At 40.1% G+C, this 25,574-nt stretch overlaps 1 protein-coding gene and 1 long non-coding RNA gene across 20 annotated transcripts; one reads left to right on the forward strand and one right to left on the reverse strand.

Moving 5' to 3' along the window:
* The first annotated feature begins 830 nt into the window (after positions 1-830).
* PUS7 (pseudouridine synthase 7) lies at positions 831-25,108 on the forward strand. 13 transcript variants are annotated; one of them, XM_075144970.1, is made up of 20 exons: positions 831-933; positions 2,213-2,474; positions 2,599-2,773; positions 4,026-4,104; positions 4,665-5,143; positions 7,061-7,157; positions 7,260-7,361; positions 8,270-8,414; positions 12,770-12,881; positions 14,185-14,262; positions 14,622-14,687; positions 15,940-16,068; positions 16,304-16,429; positions 16,728-16,789; positions 17,209-17,369; positions 18,262-18,388; positions 19,129-19,230; positions 22,307-22,436; positions 23,553-23,644; positions 24,371-25,108. In XM_075144970.1, the coding sequence occupies exons 5-20, from the start codon at positions 4,779-4,781 to the stop codon at positions 24,505-24,507; spliced, it is 2,031 nt and encodes a 676-aa protein (XP_075001071.1). In that variant the 5' UTR covers positions 831-933; positions 2,213-2,474; positions 2,599-2,773; positions 4,026-4,104; positions 4,665-4,778; the 3' UTR covers positions 24,508-25,108. The 13 variants fall into 13 exon arrangements, with proteins under 13 accessions (XP_075001071.1, XP_075001079.1, XP_075001098.1 ...); XM_075144978.1 differs by having other exon boundaries at positions 2,599-2,737; XM_075144997.1 differs by having other exon boundaries at positions 2,213-2,361.
* Positions 8,262-25,525, reverse strand: LOC142080150 (uncharacterized). Of its 7 annotated transcripts, none has more exons than XR_012672889.1 (4): positions 25,140-25,525; positions 23,385-23,417; positions 22,603-22,784; positions 8,262-8,342 (listed from the first exon to the last, which is right to left on the reverse strand). It is a non-coding gene; the product is annotated as an uncharacterized LOC142080150 (long non-coding RNA). The 7 variants fall into 7 exon arrangements; XR_012672891.1 differs by lacking the exon at positions 8,262-8,342 and adding an exon at positions 18,382-19,134; XR_012672890.1 differs by lacking the exon at positions 8,262-8,342 and adding an exon at positions 19,115-19,197 and having other exon boundaries at positions 22,603-22,685.
* Positions 25,526-25,574: the final 49 nt, after the last annotated feature.

The raw sequence follows: 25,574 nt of genomic DNA on the forward strand, positions 1-25,574 counted from the left end.
TCATACCTGTTGAAGTTAATGAAAAGATGTTCTTTGCACTACTGCTTAAAATAGAAAGGAGGGTAGAAGATGACATTCTGACAATGTCAGAAAAGACTCATAGTACAGATCCAGCCATTTTAAAATGGTAGCGTGATTTGCATAGATATGGTGTAGGTTTTGAAGTGGTACTCAAACATGCCAGCGTCCTGGGGCTAATGTTCAATTAGTGCAATCTGTTTCAAATGTTAGGGGAGCTCAGGAAAGCCACTATCTCGTGTACACGACTCCCTGCTTTGGCTATAGCTGTATTTCGGAAATTAAACTTTTTCTATAGAGTGGCTGTTCTTTTGTAAATTCTTGTCTGCTTCCCCCAGATGCTTCAAACCGGTTTTTACTGTCAAAGGACACCTCAGCAGACCAGAGCTGACGGAAGCCTGCGCAAGGGCAGCCCCTCATGGGTACCACCTCCTCCCCGCCCGCACCCCCCTTGCCTTCGCTGGCAGCACCCGGGGCCGCCGCTCGCCACCGCCCACCCGTGCGGCTGGTCCGGCCTGCAAACTCTGTAATTAAACAGGATTACGCTGGTGCAAGGCGCCCTGCGAATGGCACCTCCCTCCTTCCGCCTCAGGACCCAGTCCGGCGGCCAGCGCCGGGGGGTGTGCGCTGCTTTCCCCCCGGGAGGCGCGGCCGAGCCCCGTACCGCAAAGCGGTGGCTCTGCGAGGGTCTGCCGGGTCGCGGAGGCGCTGCCGCCGGCAAATGGCTGCGGCGGGCGGGCGGGAGCGCTCCCCGCGGCCGGGCCGCTGCGGCGGCGGGGCCGGCCGGGGGCGGGCGCAGGCAGGAGGCCGCCTCCGCACACGCGGTGCTGGGGCGGGCCCGCGCCGCTCGCTCCCGCCGCCGCCACCTTCCCCGCGGCGCTGGCGCCTGGCCCGTCCTCCCGTGCCGGCGTGCCGGTAAGTCGCACCCCCTCCCCGGCTCCTGCCCGGCGGCGGGCGGAGGCGCGCCCTCCCCCGGCAGCCGCGGCCGCCCAGGGCTCCTGGGCGGGCGGGCGGGAGCCGCGGCCTCCGCGGCGGGGCCGGCTCCCAGCTCCAGCTCCCAGCTCCAGCTCCCAGCCCGGGCGTGGGGCCAGGGCGGCGGGGAGGGGGGGGTGCTCAGCCTCGGGGCAACTTCCCCCCCGCTTGCGCCGGGCTTTCCCGCTCCGGGGCTCCCGCGGCGGGCGGGCAGCACCCGCGTGGTGGCGGGATCCCAGCGGCAGCTCTTTCCTCCTGCCTCCTCCCCGGCCCCTGCCTGCCCCGGCCCCTTCGCTTGCTCTCGCCCTGCCCCGGCAGCCCCGGGGCTGGCAGCAGCAGAGCCGGGCCGCGGGACCTGCCGCCGCTCTTCCGGCCCGGCCCTCCCGGAGCGCTGCCGGCTGCGGCTGCCCGGCCGCGGCTGCCCGGCCCGCTAGCCCTGCGCGAAATCCCCGCCCGGGTGCCGACCCGCTGCCGGGTCCCCAGCCCGCCTGGCCGGGAGACGCTTCTTGCACCCGGGCGGGTTCCCCGCTGCCTCCTGCGCCCGCCCGATTGGGCTGCTTTCGGGCGCTGCTGTATCATCGTGCCCTCTCATCGGTCGCCTTTTAATCCCATCTGCCTCGTCTCATGAGAAACCAGCTTCGTACCTAGCGCTGGCGTGCGCCTGCTCTTTTATTTATTGTTTTAAGTGGGAAGTTCCCAATAGCCCCCAACAGCCTGTGCGTCTGCCTGGCAGGTACCACACCAGAAGTCATCTCTCAGCATTTCTTGCTGGGGAGAATCAAGCCCTTTATTTGTAGTAGTAAATTCAGTCTTTGCTAAAACGTGGTCTCTGTGGAAATTGCTGTGGACTTGCTGTTTATGCAGATTCTGGCTTTTATGGAAACACCTGTTTGCTAGGAAAAGGAGCGAGACAGTTGAGCAGCTGTCAAAAAATAATAGGCGCCTCTCAGTAGCGATCTGTACAAGTGAGACAGTGTGTGCCCCACTCACTTCAACTTGCTCCTTCAAGTAATTATCCTGCCGAAATTTTCCCAGATGACGGCCACCATTTGGCACAGGATAGTACTTTGTTGTATGTGAGTCATTCCTCTGCTGTGAGAATAGGCCGTATCTGACAACTTTGGAGTATTTGTGCCCAATGTTAAATGCTTCTAACAGTTTGTATCGTTCAATAACTAGGTATTACAATTTTATTGTTTTGTCTTGTTAACTCCTTTGGCAGGTGTCTCAGAGGATTCCACTGTGCTGAGCGGTGTTTTGTTCACCATGCGAAGACATTCACAAGCCATCTAAGAAGCCTTTTCCACGTCAGTGCTTTATAATCCGGGCTCTGTAAATTTGGGAACATAGGAGAAGAATCTGGAAATGCTGGTGAATTGCTTCTCTTGCATACGATTTTTAATTTTTTTTTATTTTTAAAGAAGGATTTAATGTACTTTGTTTATATTTGAGGACAAACTGAAATTGGTGCTTTCTGCTTGAAGGTACATTGATTTGCTAATTGTTCTGCTTTCTTCTGCATGTGTTTTGTCACTCCTCTCTTCAGGCATCAAATACACTTTTTAATAAGTCTCTTCTTATTTCCATTTTGTCCATTCTTTTTTCTAGCGTCCATTTTCAATTCTTCACTTGAGCAAAACATTTCAGGTGTTTCTAAAACAGTTGTTTCTGCGTCTTTACCCTAAGTTTGTGACCTCCACAATGGAAAGTCCAGGCAATGAAATCAGCAGTGGCTAACAGCTAACTGGTAACAGCTAACAACCCAGCACGTGGTGATTATTGAGTTAGTAATGAGTCTTCCTTTAAAAACGTACCCTTTAAAATTAAATAGAATATGCTATCTAGTGACTGCAGAAATAATACAGGATGATGTGTGTGGCTCTAAAATACTGCTCTGTGCCTAGATTAATTTCTTAGCAACAGTTGAATCCTATTAATTTAGAAACTTGCCTGTTGTTGTGGGCTAAACTGTCTTGACTCGGGAAATTTAATTTAATTTATTGCCAGTTAACATAAACTTCTAATTACTGATTCGGCTAGTGAGTCAACCAGTTAAACAAACACTTGGGGAAAACTCCTTTCCTCCCCCTTCGCTTCACTCCGGACTCCTCCCCTCCCCGGCTTTCCTTGTCTCCCCTCCCCTGGTTGTCCCCACAGGTTACGCTCCGCCCCTTGGGTGGGGCAGCGGTGGTGCAGGAGCTTGGGGTTGGTGCATGGAGGTTTCTTTCTGCTGCTCCTTCTTTCTCATTTCTTCTGCTCCCATGTGGGCCCCTCCACAGGCCACGGTCTCCTCAAGAGTGTCCCTGCCCCAGCATGGGCACCTTCACAGGCTGCAGTCCTCTCAGGGATGTCCCTGCTCTGGTGTGGAGAGCTTCCTTCCAAGAGTGCATCTCCAACTGCATCCTCAACAATGTCCCCTTCCCTGTGCCTCCCCCCTTGTCTTTTTTTAGCGCTCTGTCACACGCCTCCTATGCTTCCCGTTGCGCTTTTTGCCACTGGCAGCTCCTCCCATTCTTAAATAAGCCGGAGCAGAGGCACTGCATGCTCATCTGATGAGTTGGAGTTTTGGCAGGCGGTGGGTTTGGACCGTTATGGAGCCAGCTGGAACGGTCATGACCAGCACAGGGCAGTTGATGGCCTCCTCCATGCAGCCCCCTGCTACCAAAACCTGCGACTTATCCCCAGCGCCATCACCCCATCACCCATCACCAGTTGGGTGATGTTGGGAGAAAGGTCCTGTTGTTGCCTAATTATAGGAACTCTGTTCTCCTTTCATAAACATAGAAATAAACCCAAACTTCTCTGCTGTAGCTTGCTAAATAGCAATAGCGTGTTATGTCACTAGCACAGTAACACTTTTACATTTTATTTGTTATTAACTTGTCTGTCCGAGTAGTGTCTGCTCCTATATTAACTACTGATACTTGGGTTCAGAGGCAGCTGGTTTCTGAAATGATCACATTCATACATGTTTTCATAGTTGGGTTTTTTTGGCTAAAACTTCCTCAAAGAGTTAGTTTTCCTCTGTTTTTCAGATCTGAAGGTACTACTTCTGCTGACGCAAAGGTGGCAGCTCAAGTTGCCAGGGAAGAGTCGGAGCTCTGCTCCGCCAGCGTGAGTAGTCATGTTTTTCTCAGAGATCATTTCACTTCCTTCTTGTTTTGTTTGTCCCGCTCATTCAATGATTTTGTTATCTCATCCCTCTTATCTTTTGGTCTGAATTGCTGCCACCTTGACTTCCATGTGGGATTGTGTGTGTTAGAAGAGATGAGATTTCAGGTTTGGGGGAATCGAGCCATCCTCTCCCAATCCTTGCAAGATGAAATCTTGGTAGAACAAGGAATAATTGAGAGTAGTCATGTTTAACAGAAGGCTTGGGAACAAAAAGTTTCTTAGGCACTAAATTGCTCTCGACAGCAGAGCCTGTGTGCGCAGGGCTGGATGCAGCTGTAGTAAGAGTTGGCAAGGGTGACGATGGTGGTAAATGGTTGGTGTAGTATTGAATCCCGCTCTTCTGTAGCCTAACGTGCGTGCTGCCTTGGGTGGGTATTAAGTCCCTTTAACATCTCCCTTCTCTCTTCCCAAGTACATATTGTTTCTAGCTGTACAAAATCTTTACTTGATGTTTAACTTAAAAATGCAGAAAGTCATGTGGTTTTCCTGAACTGTTGCAGGGTGCAGAGTCCTTGGAGTGAAGAGACTATGTATTGATACTGCTCTTAAACAGACAGGAAATAAGCCATTCTTCTTGCTCCTCGGGGCTTTCTGTCCTACACTGTGCCTTAAACATGGAAACTGTAGAAATGAATAGTGTATCCTTGAAACGTCCTCGCTCTGAGGATGATGTGGCTAATGCAGACGAAATTAAAAGACAGAAGATCTCAGAGAAGCCTAAGACAGGGAACGACTCTGGGCAGAGCATTGAGACTGTAACCGAACAACCTGACAAATCTCTGCTTGAGGACACGAAAAATGAAATAATCCCCAATGAGGAAAGTGAGGAGCAGGAAGATGAGGAACTAGAGGACAGTGATGAAGATGGAGATCCAGAGAGCTTTGCAGACATGATGAAGCATGGACTGACAGAAAGTGATGTTGGCATAACTAAATTTGTTAGCTCTCATAAAGGGTTTTCTGGAATCTTAAAAGAGAGGTAACTCTTTGTCTTGTTATGTATGTTAATTCTTTGTGTTAAGCAGCTGTTGTCCTCCATTTGCCTTTTCTGACTCGCAGGATGCAACTGGATTATGTGCGGCCACTTGGGAAGTTCATCACTTTTCCTAGTGCTGAGACTGAAAGAAAGGTTTAATTTGGGACTTCTCTGGGTTGTTTTTCTTTTCTTTTTTCCTTTTCTTTTTTCTTTCTTCTTTCCTGTCAAGTGGAGCTCTGAAGAAAGAAGCTGTGTATGGATAGAAATACATGATTACACTGACCTTTGCTATTTGTCTTGCTCTCTGGCAGCAGCATACAGCATAAAACCTTATGCAGTACACGCACCTTTTGTGCTGATACAAGATGCACTGGAGAACGGTATTGAAACCATCCCTCTTTGGTGGTTCTTTGCTTTTCCCTGACTTTATTGTGCTAATGTCTTTAAACATGTATATTGTCAGGTGGTCCATTAGGCTTTAAATTGAAGTCTGATCAGTTGTAACGTCATTTACAAAACATAAAAGGGGATTTTATAACTCAGGGTGTGGAATTTTACATTATATACTTAATACGATGTTTGAGTTTTAGTAGCTTTTTTTAAATGAAACTTCTAGGTTTTTTAAATTAAATAACATCTTTGAATAAAAGAGAATGCAAATACAAAAACTCACTGAAGTGAGAATCATTGTTGCCCTGACTTAGCAAAGCAGTTAAGGGTGCTTTTACACACCAAGAAGTCCCTGTTTTTAAATACTGGCTTCATAGATAGATCATTTTACATAATAAAGTGATGTGTACATATTATGTATGTATTTAATTTTTATATGCAGCATTAAGCAGCTAGCATAATCCTTCACTGGGGAACACAGTCTGTGCTGAAGCTCCTTCTGGGAAATCTGCCAGTTTTGAACGGAGGTGGCCAAAAGTAGCTGGGTGGTAGAAATGTTTGTGGGCTCATGGTTTTTCTTTGATCCTGATTTATAATACCTATCATTAATTTAGTCCTGGCGGTTTTATGGGACCAGTCACTAGCATGTCTAAACAGCTACAGATAGTAAGAGAGAGGACACATAAGACTCCTCAGGAGTGAATTCTACCAATACGATGTATGGCTGCACAGAAGAATGGCAAACAGAGGCTTGGGGGAGATACAGTAGAAAGATTCCCATGGTGAAGTTTTATTCATCTTTCAACATTCACAGACTATGAATTTTTTTCTTTTTCTTTTTTTTCCCTTTACAAGCAGATACTACTTAAAAATCATTTAGCAATTGCAACATAGACTGTCAGTGCTCTGTTAAAGTCAGGATGTTTTTGTTATTGGTCATAGTGACTTGATCGAAAATGTCACAGTCAAATTCTTCGTTGCTATCATAGAGTATGCAGAGTAACTGTTTGAAAGATGTTCTCTATAACTGAATATACGTAACAGCTGAATTTGTCCTGCTTTCCTTAAAGAGTGGCTCACATGCACTTTATTCTGCAGGTGATTTGAAGAGACAGAGTTAGTGCAGATGTGTTCATGTGGTAGCAATGCAGTAGAGTCTTAATTGTCCGTAATGACTGGGGTTGAGGATATGCATTACTGATCTCTGCAAGCTAGTGAGAAAATGACTCAGAATAACTACAGCAGGTGTTCGGTTATCTGCAAAGAAGTCTGCTGTGTTTAGAAATGTCAGACTTTCTTCTGTGTTCTCGTGGTACCTTTCTGCAGGGTGAGAATAGGTACAGCTTTGTCATGCTTGACGTTTCTTTTACATGAGTTGAATTATGTGTGAATATGTGATATGAATTATGTGAATTCAGAATTCTTGAATGAATTCTGCTAACAAATGAGAGCTTCTTGGGAAAGGACTTTGTGATGTGAGATTTTTTTTTTTTTTTAATTACAATTTTAATGTGTGTTTCTTCCTATTAGATACTCAGACTTTGTTGTCCATGAAATAGGCAAAGATGGACGTGTGAGCCATTTAGATGACTTTTCTGTTCCAGTGGATGATGAGGTAAATTTTGAGGTAAAGCTTCGGTAATGGCTACACTTCTTAAGCTAAAACATTAAAAGGCTGAAAGTTGAGGGTTATTGGATGTTTGTTTTTCCTCCCCCAAATATGTATTAGGACCCATCAGAAGAAACATTTACAGTTTTGTCAGACGAAGACAAGCAGCGTTTAGAGGAGCTCCAGCTTCTTAAGAATAAGGAAACTAGTGTTGCCATAGAGGTAAAATTAATAAATGTTACGAAGTTTGGGGTCGGGGAGGAGGATGAGAGAGTGTGTGAGTGGAAGGTGTGTGCTTTCTAGTGCATGTAAGGTATAAGAGCAGTTTGAAGATGATGCAACAAGTAATACCAAAATGTTTCCAGCGTGGAGTTCAATTCTGTAAAGCCTTACAGATGTATTCAAATTCATGCACATGAGTTGTCATTTTGATTTTGGTGGGACTGTACATGTGAACTTAAATACACGTCTTAATTTCTGTGGTGTTAAATTTTCTTGCAGTATTTTGGTTTTCTGTCTAGTAGTCTTTTATAGGATAATTATGTAAGAGGGATTAAATGAAACATCCATCCTGATGAAAGACTATTTTCGAGGTCAGTGTTTAGTGATTTAATGGAAAAGAAGATAAATACGCTCTTCTGTAACAAGAAAAATAAGAAGGCACAAAATGAAATTAAGACTTGGTATTTTTAAACATCCAAATATTCCATATACTTGAAGAATAACTGTTGAGCTAAATTTGGGACACAGAGATGAGTAGGATTAAATCTGGTAATTTCAAATAAGCATTCACACATTAAATAATCTTATCTAGCCATTTTTTTTCCTTTAATGCATATAGAAAAACTTCATTTTGCCAGAGGTTTCATTAGAAGAGGGAATTTTATTAAGCACAGGAGAGGGGAATAAATCTTGAGAATTTTCTTTTGTGAATGTTGAGACTGGGGTTTGTAGCAGAGTTGTTATTTATTTTTCAAACTAATTTTAATAAGTAGGCCAGACTATTAAAAGTATACCTATTTAGTGTGTTTTGGTAGGTTTTCTTTAAGCATGCAAAATTTAACTCTGAGAGAATCCCTCCCCATTTGTATTACTTTATTTGATTTTTGCATGCATGTATATTAACACAGGTAGTTGAAGACACCAAAGAAAAAAGAACAGTTATCCATCAGGCTGTGAAGTCCTTGTTTCCTGGACTGGAGACTAAAACAGAAGATCGAGATGGAAAAAAATACATTATTGCTTATCATGCTGCTGGGAAAAAAGCACTGGCAAGTGAGTTTCAGTATCACAGCAGTTGAGTAAAGTAAATGCTAAAATTATCCCCAAAATAAAAATCGTTAGTAAGTCCTTCAAGTGGAGCATACCTCCTAATGTAATCTGGCTTTGCTTTTTCCTCTTTGCAACTGATACTGTGCATCTAAAGTGACTAGGAACACAAGGAGTGTCTCAGATTTAAATTTCTACTTGTTTTTCTTTCCAAATCATTCATCAAATACAACCATGTTAGAAGTGAGAGGATCTTTTGCTATTTCAGTGGGAATAGGCAAAGTAGGGGCTTTATTTTCAGTATTGTTTGAACTTAGCTTTCATGAACTTACCTGGATGTGTAAGTCTGCATTGTGGAAGTAAGAGGTTGTAGTTGAAATGTGTACATTACGCTGACAGTCAGTGTAATCTTGACTGTTTTGAAAATCCATGACAAAGTTCTCAATGACTTGAATAGAGACAAGCACCTATTTGTTTTCTCAGACTTAGAGTTTTATATAAACATAATATATTTACCATGATCTTTAAGGCTACTTCTGCTTCCAAGGCTAATTATATTTGCAGAAAATTGTCTTTATTCATTATAAATCACAGTTACTATTTTGGAATAATCAAAGTAATGAAGGATTTTCAAAATGAAGTGTTACCCACCTTAATCTTGCCAAATACTGTTTTGGTTATTGAGGATAAATTCACGTGTTCTACATCTTTTAATGTTATTACAAATTTGTTGCTACTGTAAGTTGAGAGGATTGTCTACATGCAGAATGTTGCACGTTTAACAACAAGTATTAAGGCTTGGTTTGGTTTAAACTGATTGCATTCTTATGTCATGTCAACCTACTACAAATGACAGTATGTAAACCTAGCCCTTTCATTTTAAAGATGAAGGAGATGGAGAAAGGATAAGGAGATAAGATAATTTAAAGTTGGAAATAACACCATCTCCACATTGAATTTAGTTACTATTTTTTAAGGCTTGTTCTAAGCAATTGGTACAATTATAATGTGTTTATGTATCTTGTTTAACCGTGTTTAGAAAATTTGTATGTTTGCATGCTTTATGCATGGAGTATGTATACTTACCAGCACAAAATTCTCCTCAGCCAGTTTTGTTCTCTGTTGGTTTGTAATGGTTTTACCTCCACCTTTTCCTTCTGCTGCTTCTATTCTTTAACCATTGCTACAATCAAGTGGTTGTTATTAAGCTGACCAGTCTGATTTACGAGATACTGTATAAAAGAATTTAAGTATTTGAAATACACTGAAAAGAATTTAGTGATGTGTCTCTAGGATTAAAACATTATCTGGGGCACCATCTTGTGATGCAGAGGAGCATCATCTATTTAAACTTGGATTCTTAAGTTGTGATGCTACAAACACCTGTGCATGTTGGTGGTGATGTGTGCAGTTTCAGTGAGTGTGTGTAAATGCTTATGAATGTAGGATTTAAGAGCGCAAGTTCTTTTTAGTCAGGATTATATTTATCTTTCGTGTTTATATAGCCACTAACACGTCTTAGTCCTGAGTGGGTTCCCCAGGCAAAACACATTTCAGAAGTGTAGAATATTTGAATATTAGCTGAGATATCTGATTACTTTTGTTGATCATGTAAAAGGTTACCAAACATACTTTCCTAAAATTTAAAGTTAGAAGCTGCTTTGTGTCTATAGTAAGTTTACACCCAAAATACTTAAAATACTGCCTTACTAAATTGTCAGTAAAATGCTGTTTCATCATTGTCCACAAATGAAGTTTGTTGCGTCTCCGATTGAAGCTTTCCATATGTTCACTGTTTGCCTCTGCACGATTCCATTGCATAACTGTCTAAATTGCTGTCATCCACCACCTAACTGTTGGATGCTCTCTAAAGCATAAACAATCCCATAACCATAAACCTGCATGTTCACCTCTAAAAACCCTTCAATAGTCTAAAAATTAAATGCTACTCTTTTGTGCTCTTTATGCTATGCATTGGGACAGAGGTCAGAACTGCAACAGGTAAGAGATGTTGACATTTCATGCTAACAAAATGAAATGCCAACCATTACGATCTCCTAAATAGCGACAAGACTGGCCAAACTAGTGACAATTAAAAAACCCTACACATAAGTAATGCTTAAAATTCCCTGAAACAGCCAAGAATTGGGCTTGTGCTTCCTCTTTTTCCTAGTGCAGTATAGGCAGTAGTCATTCGGTGCAGAGAAAGTCTGCCAGTAATAAGTGATGTGAATTATCAGTTTTGATGATGCTGTTTGACATTTATGGTAAATTTTCCATTGATTTCATTAAGCCAAGCCTTTGCCCTTCAGCCTTGTATTTCAGACTGTATTTATACAACTTTAAAAGTATATATCATACATCCCGATATTAAAAAAGAGCTTCCAGCCCTCGAGTTGCAGCAAAAGGTTTGGAAAAAGGGCTCGGAAATACAATTTTATTGTCAAAAATGTAACGTGACTCTGAAACATAGCAATAAGGACTGCAAACTGTCCCTCTGGTCCATCTGTCCAGTTGAGTACTTTGAAGTATTGGGTGAGGAATGGTTATCGGGACTGTAGCTGCAGCCTCCCAGTACTCAGCATGGCTGGCAGTGCAATGGATAGGCACAGGGCTGTGATGCCCAAAGCATGAGGAGCCCTTTGGTATATATAGTATCTGTAGAGTCCTCTTAGTCTAGCCCAGATTAGGGCTCGCTTTTTGAAGAGTGTTGACCATGTGCAAGATGGATTAGTTAAATTTAAAGAATGATTCCAGCTGGAGAAGACTTTCCTTGAGAATCACGCTCTCTCTTCCTCTCTTCCCTTCTAATTACTGAGTTCTTCATGAAGGATCTTACTCTTCAGGCTGAATGCAGTGTTTCATTGATCGTCTTTAAGAGCAGTGGTGGCTCAGAAGGGAGACCAGCAGGAGCATGAGGTCTCTTGACAAGCTTTGGACCATACCGCTCAGTTAGGTCCTAGGAAAATCCATAGCAGGGGCTTTGCTTAGAAACTGATGGTACAAGGCAAGCGTTGCAATAATTTTTAAGTGATTAAAACCTACGTGTATGGTATTTTATACTGTAGCATGTGAAATTGTTGTTGCAAAAGTGTGTGTATGGATGGCAGCTCCTCAAAAAAAAGTAAGAATAATTATCTTTTACCAGAAAATTCCATGAAAATTGAACATATTCACTGTCTGTGTGGGATATCTGGGCTTTATTAAACTAACGTGAACCAAAAGAGCAAAATTTCCCAAGAACTAACTTCCTGCATTGGTGTTTATATACTGGAATAGGACTGGCTTTTTCAGTTAGGTTTTGCAGTTATGAAAGATGCTTAAGGCCTTTTTGTACAAAACCAGGAATGCCTGCTTGGTGGCTACCAAGAGATGAGGGACTTCTTATTTAAAACAAAACAAATCCTTAGTTTTGTTCTTACAAAACAAAGAATTGATAAACAAAGCACCACAAAATTGGTTGCTAAACCTGTGTAGAATCAATCCCCTTCCCAGTAATGCCATCAACAGTGGATGATTGTAAAAGGAGAGTTTTATCTCTGGAGGCTTTTATGTGCAACAAAAGCTTGACAAATACATTGACAGTTTTCTTCCCTCTCCAGAAAACGCCAAATAATTGTACAGAATTGTAAATCAGTTGTTAGTCTGCAGGAGCTGAAGTTATTTTTCCCTCTGGCAATCTCTAAACAGTATCTGGCTTGAATTATTTGTTAATGTCTCTATTGTGCCAGATTTCTCTCTCCCATAGGACTTGTAAAAAAAATTCACCTTAAATTTTTTCTGAGTATACTTTTTTTAGGCTTTCGTAGAGATACGACCCATGCTTTTGTATGACGTACAGAAAAAATCCTACAGAAATAAAGAATATATTAGAATATATTACTATAAATAATAATTGTAGTCTTGCCACAAACAGGGCTCCAATGGTCCTCATCTATTAATTATAGAAGGCACTAAATGAAATGTAGAGGGGCTTTTATTGCTGAAAGTCAAGTGTAATGATAATGTTTTTGAGAAATTTAATCAGGCAATATGGCAATTATATGACTAGGGTATATTTTTAGATAATTTCATGGCAAAGGAACTGTTTCACCATTTCATTCAAGATTTTCTAGGTGACAGAATTGATTAAAGAGAAGTTTACAGCCCAGTGGAAGGGAGAAGGTCTTTTTCAATGTGCTTTAGAGCTTTTGCTGTCAGTAATTCACTTTTTTCTTTTTTTTTTTTTAAAAAAAAAAAGCAGATGGAAATCAGCAGAAGTTGATTCTTGCATATTTGTTTTAAATGTAGCTGCAATAGCAAAGATATTAATTAAATTAAAGAAATGACACCTAACAAATGTTAACCTTTTGTTTTTAAAGATCCAAGAAAACACTCTTGGCCAAAATCTAGGGGAAGCTACTGCCACTTTGTACTGTACAAGGAGAACAAGGATACTATGGATGCCATTAATGTCCTATCCAAATTTTTAAGGTAAGGCTGTTGTTTCTGCCAGCCTGGCTAGCATGCAGTCCTCCCCCGGCATGTTTCATGTTACTGTAAATGGTATGCTTCAGAATTATGTAAGAGCAACACAAGTGTTGCCTAATTTTGTTTAAAAAAAAAAAAAGTTATTTTAGAATCTCAAATTGAAGCTTGTAAGTTTTGGAAGGAGGTGAGAATGGAACAAAACGATACCAAGAAATTTAAAAGCCTGCACCCTACTACTTCAATGGAAAAAGGTCCACAGTTGAAGTTGGCTGATCTGAGAAAGGCTCGGCTGCTTATAGCCTCAATGTGCGTAACCTGAATTAAAAGCCAGGTTTTTTTCCCAGCGTGTGAATATATGCAAGTATGTTATGAACCTGTCAGATATTGTTGTGATAATATGCTGATCAGTTCCTAAGCAGTTACAGTTGATAAACTGTTGTTCTATGTATTAATTTCTCCATGGCAACAAAGTCTTTGTTCCTTTCACCCCATCAAGTGCAGCACAAAAACATTTGCCAAAGGCGTGATGTGAACACAGTGAATTGCAGAGGAAGGACTATTGTAAAATTGGGTCAGTTCAGTGATCTACTCATAGGGAATCTTCCCCACTTCTCCCCTCCTTTGCCCTCACCCTTCCCGTCCGAAAATAAATGTTTGTAATCTAGATTCTAACCAGTATACTACTAGTATTTGTACTTGAGAACAGAATGGTAGGAGCATAGTTTGATGGAAAAATGTATGTAATGGCAATCCTGCTACCCCCTGGTGCCCATAGCTGGAATGACTGGAAATATTCCCTGTGTAACAGACTGTAAAGTACAAAGTGGAAAGGAAAGGAAATTTTTCTCTCAAGGAAAGAAATGGATCAAATTTTAAATTAACTTATCATATTCTCACATAATGTGCATGCATGGTATTCAAACAGATGTTATTTGAAGTTTAAGGAAGAAATGGACGTGAATTTTTTTTTAGTGAAATTAGTGGTGGCTGCACATTTGTGCATTGAGTGGATGTATATAAAGAAGTACTTCAAAGCTCATATTCTGAAAGCACAGTTGGGGTAAAAGTGAATCTGTCTATATATAATTAAAACAGAGATGTTTCCCTGTGTTTTGTGAACTTGTAGATGAGATTAGAAAATGTCACACACATTCAGGGGTGTCAAACTGTAGCCTAGTCCTGGAGAATATATGTATATTTTCTGTTTTTAATATAGAAGATTAATAATTCTAGTAATTATGCTGAAAATTATGTTCAATCTGTGGCTATTTTAATATACGTAATATCTGTTACTGTTGCTTTTAAGAGTCAAGCCAAACATATTTTCCTACATGGGAACTAAGGATAAAAGGGCTATAACAGTTCAAGAGATCGCTGTTCTTAGGTAAGTGAAAATATACTGGAGTATTTGCACTCCTACTGTGATAACTTGAATATCTCACTAAATACCCTGAAGACTCAGTATGCATGTGACACAAATGGCGGATTCAGGTGCTGATCTTGTAAAGCACATGTATTAATGAAGATGCTATAATCCTTTTTTATTCCATGGTGATTGCTAGTATTTTCAGTCAATGGTGCTCCGAGTCATAGGCTGGATACGTGTATTTGGCTGAAGCAGTGGGCCGAATTGCCTACGTGCTCTTACGCTGCATGGCTCCTGTGCAACAGCAGAAAAACGGAATGACATGGTGAAAATTACGTCCCATTTCCTTCCTGATTTTTGTTTCCCCCTTCCTCTAGCTGGAATCCTATTTTCTTTCTCACTGAACAGCTCCAGAGGAGGCTAACCACTGCCTTTGCTCATCTGTGAGTAGCCAGAAGGGGCAAAAAATGATGAGGAATTTTTGCTGCCTTAACCTACTCTCATAAGTCGCCTACTAAGATAAAATAAAATTTATTTTGTCATATTCCAAGATAATTATATGGTTTCTGGGCACTTGAAATTTGTGTTACATCCATAACTGAGAAGGATGGATGCCTCGCAGTCATATATTACAGTATCTGTGTAGCTAGCTGGAATATTCTGCCTAGACTACTATTTACAACTCTTTGAAAACCACACTCCTCAAGTGAGGAATTCCCAGGTTTGAGAGTCAGAAATTTGATCAAACCCTTGTTAAAAGGAGGGCATTCACTTCTTAATTGTTCCTATTTTTTCTCCCAGTGGTTTGCACATATAAAATGAATTATTAATTTGTGAATCGTGAGAAGCCCCAGATTCTCGTTGCTGCAAGGCAAGTTTGCAAAGTGATGACAATTAAACCAAACTTGTGATGTAGCCATCTCAGGTGCTGTTCTGTTTACTTTAACATGGTCACATTTAATGTTGGGGCCAAGAGCTTCGATGTGTTGTAAGCATTGATTGGGGGGGGAACGTACTAATTTGTGGTGTCAGTTCGGTAGTGCCACAGTACCCGACTCTCCTGCTCAGCCTTGGAGAAGGATGGTGTAGGAGGGGAGACGTTGCCATTTATCAGCCCGCTCTGAGCTGAGTATGCTGGCTATGCTAGTTGATAAACTTGTCTATCCTGGTATAAATTTTAGTGGAAGTGTCAAAGAGCAGCTTGGTGATGCAAAGAACGGGGTATGCTTCCAAAAGTACTTGCAACAAAAATGACAGATATCAGTGACAGATTGATTTCATACTCCTTCATCTGCACTAAGCTTACACAGTGGCTGATTACTTAACTCTGTGTTTATGACTGTGCTAACTGGAGTGTATTCATGGTGTAGTTACTCAAATAAAGCAGAATTCAGCTTGTGGGGTACAGTATACATCAGTATTGCAACATACTTTTTTTTGAGTGCATACTGTAACATAGATGTGAAAAGACAGTACTAACGGTCTTTGTCATGGTATACCTTTTCTCTTGTAAGTAGCCTTAAGAATTATCTGCTCTTTTCTTCTAGGTATTTCATTAAAATACTTTGAAAAGGCAAAAATAGAAAATGGGGGAAACTGGACTCAATGCTTTTTGTTTTGAAATGCTGGCATTTCTATATTTATTTAACTGATTTTCTAAGCATAGGTTGGTCACTGTTGTCTTTTTCTTTTTAGAATCACTGCACAAAGACTTGCTCATTTGAATAAATGTTTGATGAACTTCAAATTAGGAAATTTCAGTTACAAGAACCATCCACTGAAATTAGGAGAACTGCAAGGGAACCATTTCACTGTTGTTCTTAGGTAATATGTTAGTATGTATTTAGACAGTTCTGTTTGAATTTTTTTTCTTTAAATAGGTAAGGGATATCAGTACATCCTGTGTCACAAAAAAGAAGAAAAGTCCTTCTATTGGCAGGAGTCTGTTGAATTTGATAATTGCTGTATAATGTTGATATTGAGCTTTAATATTATGGGGATCAAAAAATACTGTAAGCCCTTAATAATCTGTCTATAACTTTTTTTTTTTAAATACTAGAAACATAACAGGAACTGATGACCAGATAGAGCAAGCAATGCACTCTCTCAGGGAAATTGGATTCATTAATTACTATGGAATGCAAAGATTTGGAACCACAGCTGTTCCTACGTATCAAATTGGCAGGTATGTGTTGTTTTCATCCTTTTTTTTTTTCTTTTTTTAAATTTTATTTTTATCCCTGTATAACTTCTAATGTATTTTTGGGAATGTTTTTCTAGCATATTGCATGTGCCAGTTTTAATTTTAGATTCAAGAAAGAACTTTGTTTCTGAACTTGCTTTAGCAGGTATCTTGCATAATACCACTACTTTTAATATTGCATAAATCTAAATACTAATACTTCTTTTCTTGGATAAGTTGGCTAAATCTCCTTAAAATATATTTAGTCAGTTCTTAATAAACTTTACTGTTTGAATCTTAGAGCTATTCTACAGAACAATTGGAATGAAGTAATGGATTTGATATTAAAACCACGACCAGGAGGTAAGGACTGAAAAATGATACATCAAGTATTTCTGCCTCTCCTCCTCCAAGAATTGCATGTTCAGGAAAAACACTTTTAGATTTTCATTCTTTTAATTAGAAAGGACATTTATGAGCTTTGTACGTGCTAAACTTCAGCCAGTTTAGCAATGGAGAAGCAATCTTCAGACTCTCTGCCTTTCTGCTTCTCTTTCCTTGCTGTGCAGTTTCTTGCAGTGGGGGTGAAAAGGGACCTGAATACTTGTACACAGAGTCTGCTCAGATTCCACGTGAAGCCTTCCAACCTCAACTATTCTGTGATTCTGTGTAATTACCATGACTGAAACTTAAATTTTTCAACTGTTTTAACCAAAGGTGAGATGGATGCTTTTTGTTGTGGTTTGTAGTTAAAATATTTTTATTTTACATCCTCATTCTAGCTGAAAAGGGATACTTAGTAAAATGCAGAGAAGAATGGGCAAAGACTAAAGATCCAGCAGCAGCCCTCAAGAAACTACCCGTAAAAAGGTGTGTGGAAGGACAGCTTCTACGCGGACTCTTAAAGTATGGAATGAAGAACATAATCTCTGCATTTGGCATAGTGAGTGTAAAAGTGCTGTGGGGTATTTACTTGAATAAATGCTCTTTTGATGGTATCGTGATGAATTTGAAATAGACTCATAGATGTTTGATGAGTAGAAGGTTAAGTGTAAAATCTTCACATGTATCCTGCCTTTTTGCTTGAAGTACTGCTGCACGGTAACTGACAACAACTGTAATTAATGTATGCATAATGAGCTTTCCAATTTATACAACAATCTCTCTGGTATGTTGGAAGCAATAGAGTTATACTTAGTAACCATGTATAATACAGATCTGAGAATTGTGCAGAAGTTCAGTATTAGAGCTTTTCTGTTGCTTTAAAAGTATAAATCAAACTGATAGTGTGCTAAGGAATCAGTGTGGCATAGAGATGGTGGGTTCACTGTCATTTTCAAGTACTGTAATCAAGATCAAGTCTTTGGAGAAAATACCTCATCACCAGCAAACTACTGGGCCCATTGTAGGAGCTGAGGAATAATTTCGTATTTATGGAGAAGATAATTAGAATAACACTGTGCTTTCACATCTGCAAAGTTTACTTAAGATTTCAGGAGGCTGAGTATGAATTCAGTATTTTATAGTAGCCCCATGTGTTTGATGAGCTGTTGAATACTAAAAAAATTTTAAACAGCTTTTTTTGTTTTTTTTTAATTTAAGCACAGGGTTTTTTTGTGTGGATTTCAAATGTATAAAAGCATTATTTCTTCACATAACCTTTTCCCAAATAATGAACAAAAATCAAATCTGTATACCAAGAAATTGTGTTAGTCATGTTGCTGGAGAAGGTAACATTTCAAATATATGCCTTTTTGGTTATGATTGAGAGGAAAAAACTAAAAATACATCTTTCTAATGTTTCCCTTTCCCCCCCCCCCGCCTTTTACCTTTAGATACCAAGAAATAATCGTTTAATGTATATTCATAGCTACCAGAGTTATGTATGGAATAATATGGTGAGCAAGAGAATAGAAGAATACGGGCTTAGAGCTGTACCAGGAGATCTCACACTTAAAGGAGGTAAAATCAGACAAACAAAAAGCCAGTGGTGCTGTGTAGTTCAAATTCTTAGGAAAGCAAGACACGTATCTGTTTATGTGATACTGCTTACATACTTTCTCTTCCCTCTCACCCATTTTGGTCCAGTGATTTCTGAATCCATTGGCCAGTTTTAGTCAAATTTGCAAGGAATCGGAAGGTAGATATTACACTTCCATGAGCTGTTGGTTTACTTGTTTTTCCAAATAGCTGGATAGGGAAGAGAGACTATGAAGGACTGATTGTTTCAAGAATTAACTCAAACCTAGTTGAGCTATAGAGAACTATGGAAGGATGTTATGAATGTTTTAACCGCAGTTGTTTTTGTTTGCATTAGTATCTTGGAAAGCAGAGGCTCCACTCAGTTAAAACTTCTTTACTTGGATTTGCTCTGGCATTTCCCTGGGTTGAGAATATCCACAGTATTTCTCCTTCATATTTGCCTGATGCCTGGTAAGGGGACTGTTCATCTAGCAGTCCTTAGTTCAGTCAGCTCTAAAAGTCACTGGAAACCAGGCTGTGATTCTGCCGGTAACTGTGACAGCCTTGAAGACTGTTACTTCTTTTCTTGGAAATGTTGTCTATTAAGTGGACATAAAAGACAGCAGCTATCCCTCTTAAAGTAGGCTTGTTTCAATCAAATGGTTTATTTTAAATTTAGCTAATGTTAACTGTCACAGGCATCCATACTGGTAACTCTTCATTTTTCCGTCCCGTTGTAGCCACAGCTGTTCATATCGAAGAAGGAGATGTTGATAACTACACCATCCACGATGTAGTGATGCCATTGCCTGGATTTGATGTTATTTATCCAAAGCATAAAAGTAAGTCTGACCTGTACTTACTTATGAAAATGTAAGTACTTACTCTGAAAATGTAAGTCTGCTTCAAGATTGTTCTTAAAAGAAAGATTAGATCTATGCAAGCTTGGTGGCCATTAAAACCCTACACTATTTCAGATCTCTGATACATTACTGTCAAACTCTCCCATTGTGATAATAATAGTATGCATTGTAACTTGTTTCATTTAATGTAAATTTGCTTCATATTTCTTTTTAGCTAGTAGCTTTTCCAAAGAAATAAATTTTTTACTGAGGCAAAATTACTTACCTCAGCACAAGGGGAAAAAAATGGTGAAATGTTAATTGAAAAGTGTATGATTTGATTTTTAAATTAGAAAACAAACCAAACTTCTAGAATTTGTAACCCAAGCAAACACTTGAAGTTAGGAAAAAGAATCAGATCTGTTTAGTTAAATACTAACCAATATGAATGCTTTAAAAATAAAAATTAAAAAAACCCATGTCTTTCATCTCCTGTATATAGAGTGTATTGGATCTAAATTGTATTTAATGGAATAGGTTGAGTGATCTGTAATTATCTGTATGGAACATTATTATTAAGGGATAGAGTTGTAGAATCATTTCGGTTGGAAAGGACCTCAGGAGGCCATCTGGTCCAACCTTTTGGTCAAAGCAAGGTCAGTGCTATATCTGGGCCAGCTTGCTCAGGACTTTGTCTGAAACTTTCAAGAACAAAGAATCTCTAAGTTCTCTTCTAAGTCTTCTCTTGTCTAAGCTAAAGAAGCCCAGTTCTCTCAGACTTTCCTCACAGGGCATGGGCTACAACCCCTGGGCATTGTGGTGGTCCTCTGTTGGACTCATTCAAGTTTATCAGCATCTACTTTGTACTGGACACAGTATTCTAAGTGCAGTCTCATGAGTGCCCAGTAAAGGGCAGTAATTGTTTTTCTTGGTGTGGCTACTGGCTAAGCTCCTGTTGCTATTAGCTTTTGTTGCTGCCAGGGCGTTCTGTTAAGCCTCCTTTCCACTGGGAGTCCCAGGTGGCTGTCAGCAGAGTTGCTCCCTAGCCTGTACCATTGAGAGGAGTTAATCACTCTCAGGTACAGGACTTTGTCCTTGCTGAATTTCATGAAGGTCCTCTTGGCCTATTCCTCTAGCCTGCCCTAGGTCCCTCTGAATGGCAGTCCTGCCCTTGAGTGTATTGACTGCCATCCCAGCTTTATTTTGTCCACAACCTTGTTGGGGTGAATTCCAGCTCCTCATCCACATATGCTGATAAAGGTATTTAAGAGGACACATCCCAGTTCCTTGAGGAGCTCTGCTTGTAACGAGCTTCTACGTAGAGCTCAAACCAGAAGTGACTACCCTTTGAGATGATGAGCCAGACAGTTCTTTACCCATCTAGCAGTCCACCCACTGTAATGTTCTAACCTTGGATACAAGGATGCTGTGGGAACCTGTCAACAGCCTTGCGAAAGGCAAGGTAGGCAACAGTCACTGCTCTCCCCTCATCCACAGGTATAATAATTTCATCATAGAAGGCAGTAAGGTTGGTGGGTTTTTTGGTTTTTCTTTTCCTTTTTCCCCTTTTGGTAAAACTGTGCTCACCATTATTCTCATTGTGTGCCTGAAAACATGTCCAAGAGGATTAGCTCCATTATTTTTCCCAGGGACCAAAGCGAGTCTGACTGGTCTGTAATTCCCTAGATCATCCTTCTTGCCCTTTCTGAAGATGGATGCAACACTTGGTTTTCTGCAGTTGCCTGGGGCCTCCCCAGATCTCCATGATCTTTCAGAGATGATAGAGAAAAGCTTTACAATGACGTGAGCCAGCTCTCTCAGGCTGTATCTTCTTCCACTACTGGTAGCCCCTCTCTTTCCTGAACCTTATTTATAGGAACAGAGGCCTGGGCGACCTTGCTGGTCAAGACTGAGGCAAAGGAGGCACTGAGACCATCAGCCTTATGTCTGTCATTAGACCAGCTGCCCCGTTTAGCAGCAGGCCAACATTTTCCTTGTATTCTTTCATTCCTGATGTTGCAGTTTAACTCTTGTTGCTCTTGATGTCTGTTGCTGATTTCGACTCTAGCTGAGCTTTGGCTTTCCTAACACCATCTCTACATGCCTGGACAATGTTTGTATATTCCTTCTTTGTAGTGGCCCTAGCTTTCACCTACTGCATGTGTCCTTACGTATGAGCTGAGTCATGAGTTCCCTACTTAGCCAAACCAGTCTCCCAATATGTATGCTTGTTTTCCTCAATATTGGGTTGAACTGCTCTTGTAGTTGGTTGTCCTTAAAAGACCAGTCAAGTCTCTTGAGACTCTCTGCCTGTCAGAGCTAAGTCCCAGAGCTAGGATCCCATTTATCACCCATCTCTGAAACACGTGGAAGGTAGAGATCTGTTTGTGATGAGGTGTGGCTCTGAAGCACATTGACTTGAAAGATTGGAAAGAAAAGCTGCTATTTTTTACATTCAGTGTATTTATACTGGAATTTTCCCACAGTAAGCCTAACCTATTCCTGTTTAAAATTCCCAACTGCATGAAGTAATGCTGGCAATTGCACTGCAAATCAAAGGCACCAGATAGCATTTTAGCTGCAGTATATTCTTGTATTTCCATTGCCTTCCCTAATAGAATACACTAATAGAATTACTCCTTCTGTTGGCAAGTGTACTTAAAGGTCCCTACTGGCTAATTTCTTCAGAGGGCTCTCTTAACTCATTTCACTCTGCTGCTTTTTCAAAGATAGAGCAATGGGTAGTCTGGCCCATTTTTTTTTTTTCCTCCATATACCTCAGATTGATCTTGGGAAGTTTAGATAATTGGAAAGCATGTATGAGATGTCAATGACATATTTTGTAAATTTTGTTTTCAGCTGCAATTTTGATTTGCTAAGATTCTTTCTTGGTTACTGCCTCTACTAATCAGGTTATAGAAGCAAACATTGTAGGTAGTAAGATCTGCAATAAGTAATTTTAAACTTCTGTGTAACATTTATCCCATATATGCTGAAAACTACTAAATGTAAGGGAAGGAATGTTTCAGTTGGCTGCACTACGCTCTCTCCTATTAAATATTTTCCTCTTTTGCAGTTGGTGAGGCCTACAAGAAAATGCTAGTAGCTGACAATCTTGATATCAACAATATGAGGCATAAGATCAGAGATTATTCACTTTCTGGAGCATACAGAAAGATTATCATTCGACCTCAGAATGTCAATTGGTAAGTACGAAATTACACTTGCATTGACAGCATAGAGTATATGCGGGATGACTAAGTACAAGAACCATTAGGTTGACCACGGGACGTACATGTAGACTGAAGCATAAGCAGGGAGGAGTATCTGTGCATTTCCCTCATTTTTTACGCAATTGAACCATAGCCTTACCTCTCGGTCCTCTGGTTCTGTGACGCATGAGTGTCAAGACATCTATCTAGTTGTTACACTCCTTGCAAGGGCTTGCCTGAACACTGCATGGATAATTACTTATGTTGAAACCATGATAGATAATATTCAAAACAGGTTTTTTTGTAGTCTTGCTATGAGAAAGTTGGTCTTCAATTACCTATCTGTCAATCAGAAATATTTGTATCACTTAAACTTACTAAATCACTGTTGTTAAGAAATACAACCTAGTTGTCATGGCAACTGAATAAACACCTTTTAAATAGGTGACTGTACAAATGGTACAAATGTGCAGAAAGACTTGATTACTGAAATAATAGAAAAAAATAATAGAGGGTTTAGGAGGGAGACAAAAAATACAAATGTTTACACTTTATTTTTATTAGTGCTGATGTTTAAAGCTGATCTGCTTCACAGTTACTTTTTCAGCCTCATCATTACATATGGAATGATTTCTGTTAAATGAATAGCAGAAAGAGTACAATATGTATTTAAGCCCTTTCAAAGAAGTTTAGATGGCTTTCTTCAAAATGAAGACTTTTCCCACCCGCCCACCCTCCCCCAAGAGTTAACACCATTCTTCCCATAATTTCATAAACTGTACTTCTTGTATAGCTGGAAATCCTGACAGCCCATGAGGGAAAACAGATGAGTTATGCAAAGAAACTTTTCACTAACTTATGATTTTTTTTTTATAATCTTCATCAGAGGCGAGTCTTCTACATAAAGCTTTACCAGTTATTGTACCATAAATGCCGCCTTACCTTATTTTGTTAGAAGTTCCATTTCAGTTGTAACTGCCAAATTGGAATAATAATAATAAATAATATTATGTATAATAAAATAGATACATTTATATAAAATAATAAAATAATTATTTTATTCTAAATAATTAAAACCAAAAATTTAAAAATCTTATGTATATTATAAAGGGAGGTCGTTGCATATGATGATCCCAGAATCCCACTATTTACTACAGATTTGGATAAGCTGGAAGGAAAACCATTACCAGTTCTTCCTACAGGTAAGTTGATTTTTCTGCTGATGTTTGCAAAATAGAAGTTTGATCTGGCTGTTGCTTTGAACTGCTACATATCAAAAGCTGTTTTAAGGAAGAGCTTTCATTTAACTAGACTGTTAAGCAATGGTATTAAAGATATCTGAAGTTAGGTGTCTAAATAAGGACCCTTATTTCTCAAGAGTGTGAGCAATTCTTCCAGCGGTTTGTATTGACTGTTACATTTTCTTATAGACATATGTAAAATCGAGTAAATACTTAGCAATAAATGTCTATGAAATGCATGAAGGTGCAATTAAGCCACAAATTGTCTGTATGCTTGAGCATGTATTACTCGTGCTGAACATAAGAGACTGCTCAAATACTTAACAGAATTCAATGGAAATTTTTTTATATAACTCTGGTCACAAGGTCATTTGACACTACTTTCCAGAAAAAGTGAAGAGTGGCTAGGAATTCATTTTTGAAAGAACAAAAGCTTATTTTGCTTTTAAAAGAAGAAAACCCCCAAAACATTGCTTCCTGCTGAAAGAAAATGTTAAAAAGAAATTGTTTGATGAAATTCCACTGTGAATTGTGAATTGGAGTGTGCTGGTGGTTGTTTTGTTTTATGGGTTGGGGGGGTTGGTCGTGGAAAATTTTAGTCCAGTTTAGATGGCATCCAGAATAAGCATTACTTATGCCCTTAACAACTTTTTCTTGTTTTGTGTCTCCTCTTACCCCTTATGATAGATGGTAAATTCAGGGCACTAAAGATGGAGTTTTCCCTTCCCCCATCCACCTATGCTACCATGGCGATTCGAGAAGTTCTGAAAATGGACACAAGCATAAAAAACCAGACACAACTGAATACTACCTGGTTACGCTGAATGAACTGCAAAAATGACTTAGATTTTAACATATATAAAGTGTTTTCCTATTTACATGTTCTGTACAAATCTTTAAAAACTGGTAGTAAGAGATTTGTATTTTTTTAAGTTTTTATTAGCGCTAGCATTTAACTCTGGTAGTCATTTGCAAGATAGTGATTGTAATATAATACAGATCTTAGTGACTGGTACTTTTTAATGAATTAATAAGTTGCTTGAGCTGTAACATGGGTGCTTCTTTAAGAAATGGGCTTATAATAGTTTCAGACCTGGAAGAATGTTTAGCTTGCTGCTTTTTTTTCACAAGCACTGAATGTTTTCAAGAGTTCAGTACACCTTGAAGTCTCTTCAAATACATTAAATTACAGCTTAGGAAAATGAGTTACAACAAAATCGATGAACATTTATATCACAGGAATTTTTGCTGGTACCATTTGCACTGATGCGGTAGTGGATTCTGTTAGCAAAGCCTTTTATGTGCTATAAAGCTGTTTTAATTAGTTGGTCTTTTCATTGAGAAAATACTTGTGCGTATTTTCCAGCTTTACTAATACCTGTACCAAAGCACAGGTACTGAAAATAAATTAACCTAAAACCCTAAGTGTGTATCAGTAACTACTTCCTTTACACACCTTGTCTGTCCGTTGCTGGACAGGGGATGAGCTGGGCTTCTGGTAAAAAAAAAAAATTATAAAGCTGTTCTAAAAAGACATTGCATTTTCAGCCTCTTTCTAAACCAAATAAAAAGCTTGTCTTGCTAAAATCATGTAAACAGAAGACGGCCACCACTGCTGGATGCCGTGGCGGCTGCAGGACCTTCGCGCCCGTCAGGTACCTCAGGAGCGGAGGTGTCTCGAGCAGCACGAAGCGTTGGAGGCTCCTGAACCACACGGGAACAAAATCACCTGCTCCTCGACCTCAGCCGAGCCGAGCCTTCCTCAAAGCGCGACCGCCGACCCAGCCGGTTGCCCGGGGCGCTGTGGGGGCCGGAAGACCGTTCGCCTCCGGCGGCGGTGCCGCTCTCGCGCATGCGCGCTGCTGGCTGAGGGCGGCCGGCCCCGCCCGTC

The sequence above is a fragment of the Calonectris borealis genome, chromosome 1 (assembly GCF_964195595.1).
Source record: "Calonectris borealis chromosome 1, bCalBor7.hap1.2, whole genome shotgun sequence".
NCBI lineage: Eukaryota > Metazoa > Chordata > Aves > Procellariiformes > Procellariidae > Calonectris > Calonectris borealis.

Coding starts and splice junctions, on each gene's coding strand:
- PUS7 (XM_075144970.1), top strand. CDS start 4,779: ATGGAAACTGTAGAAATGAATAGTGTATCCTTGAAACGTCCTCGCTCT. Junction 5,144..7,060: donor TCTGGAATCTTAAAAGAGAG/GTAACTCTTTGT, acceptor TCTTCCTATTAG/ATACTCAGACTTTGTTGTCC. Junction 8,415..12,769: donor TGGGAAAAAAGCACTGGCAA/GTGAGTTTCAGT, acceptor TTGTTTTTAAAG/ATCCAAGAAAACACTCTTGG.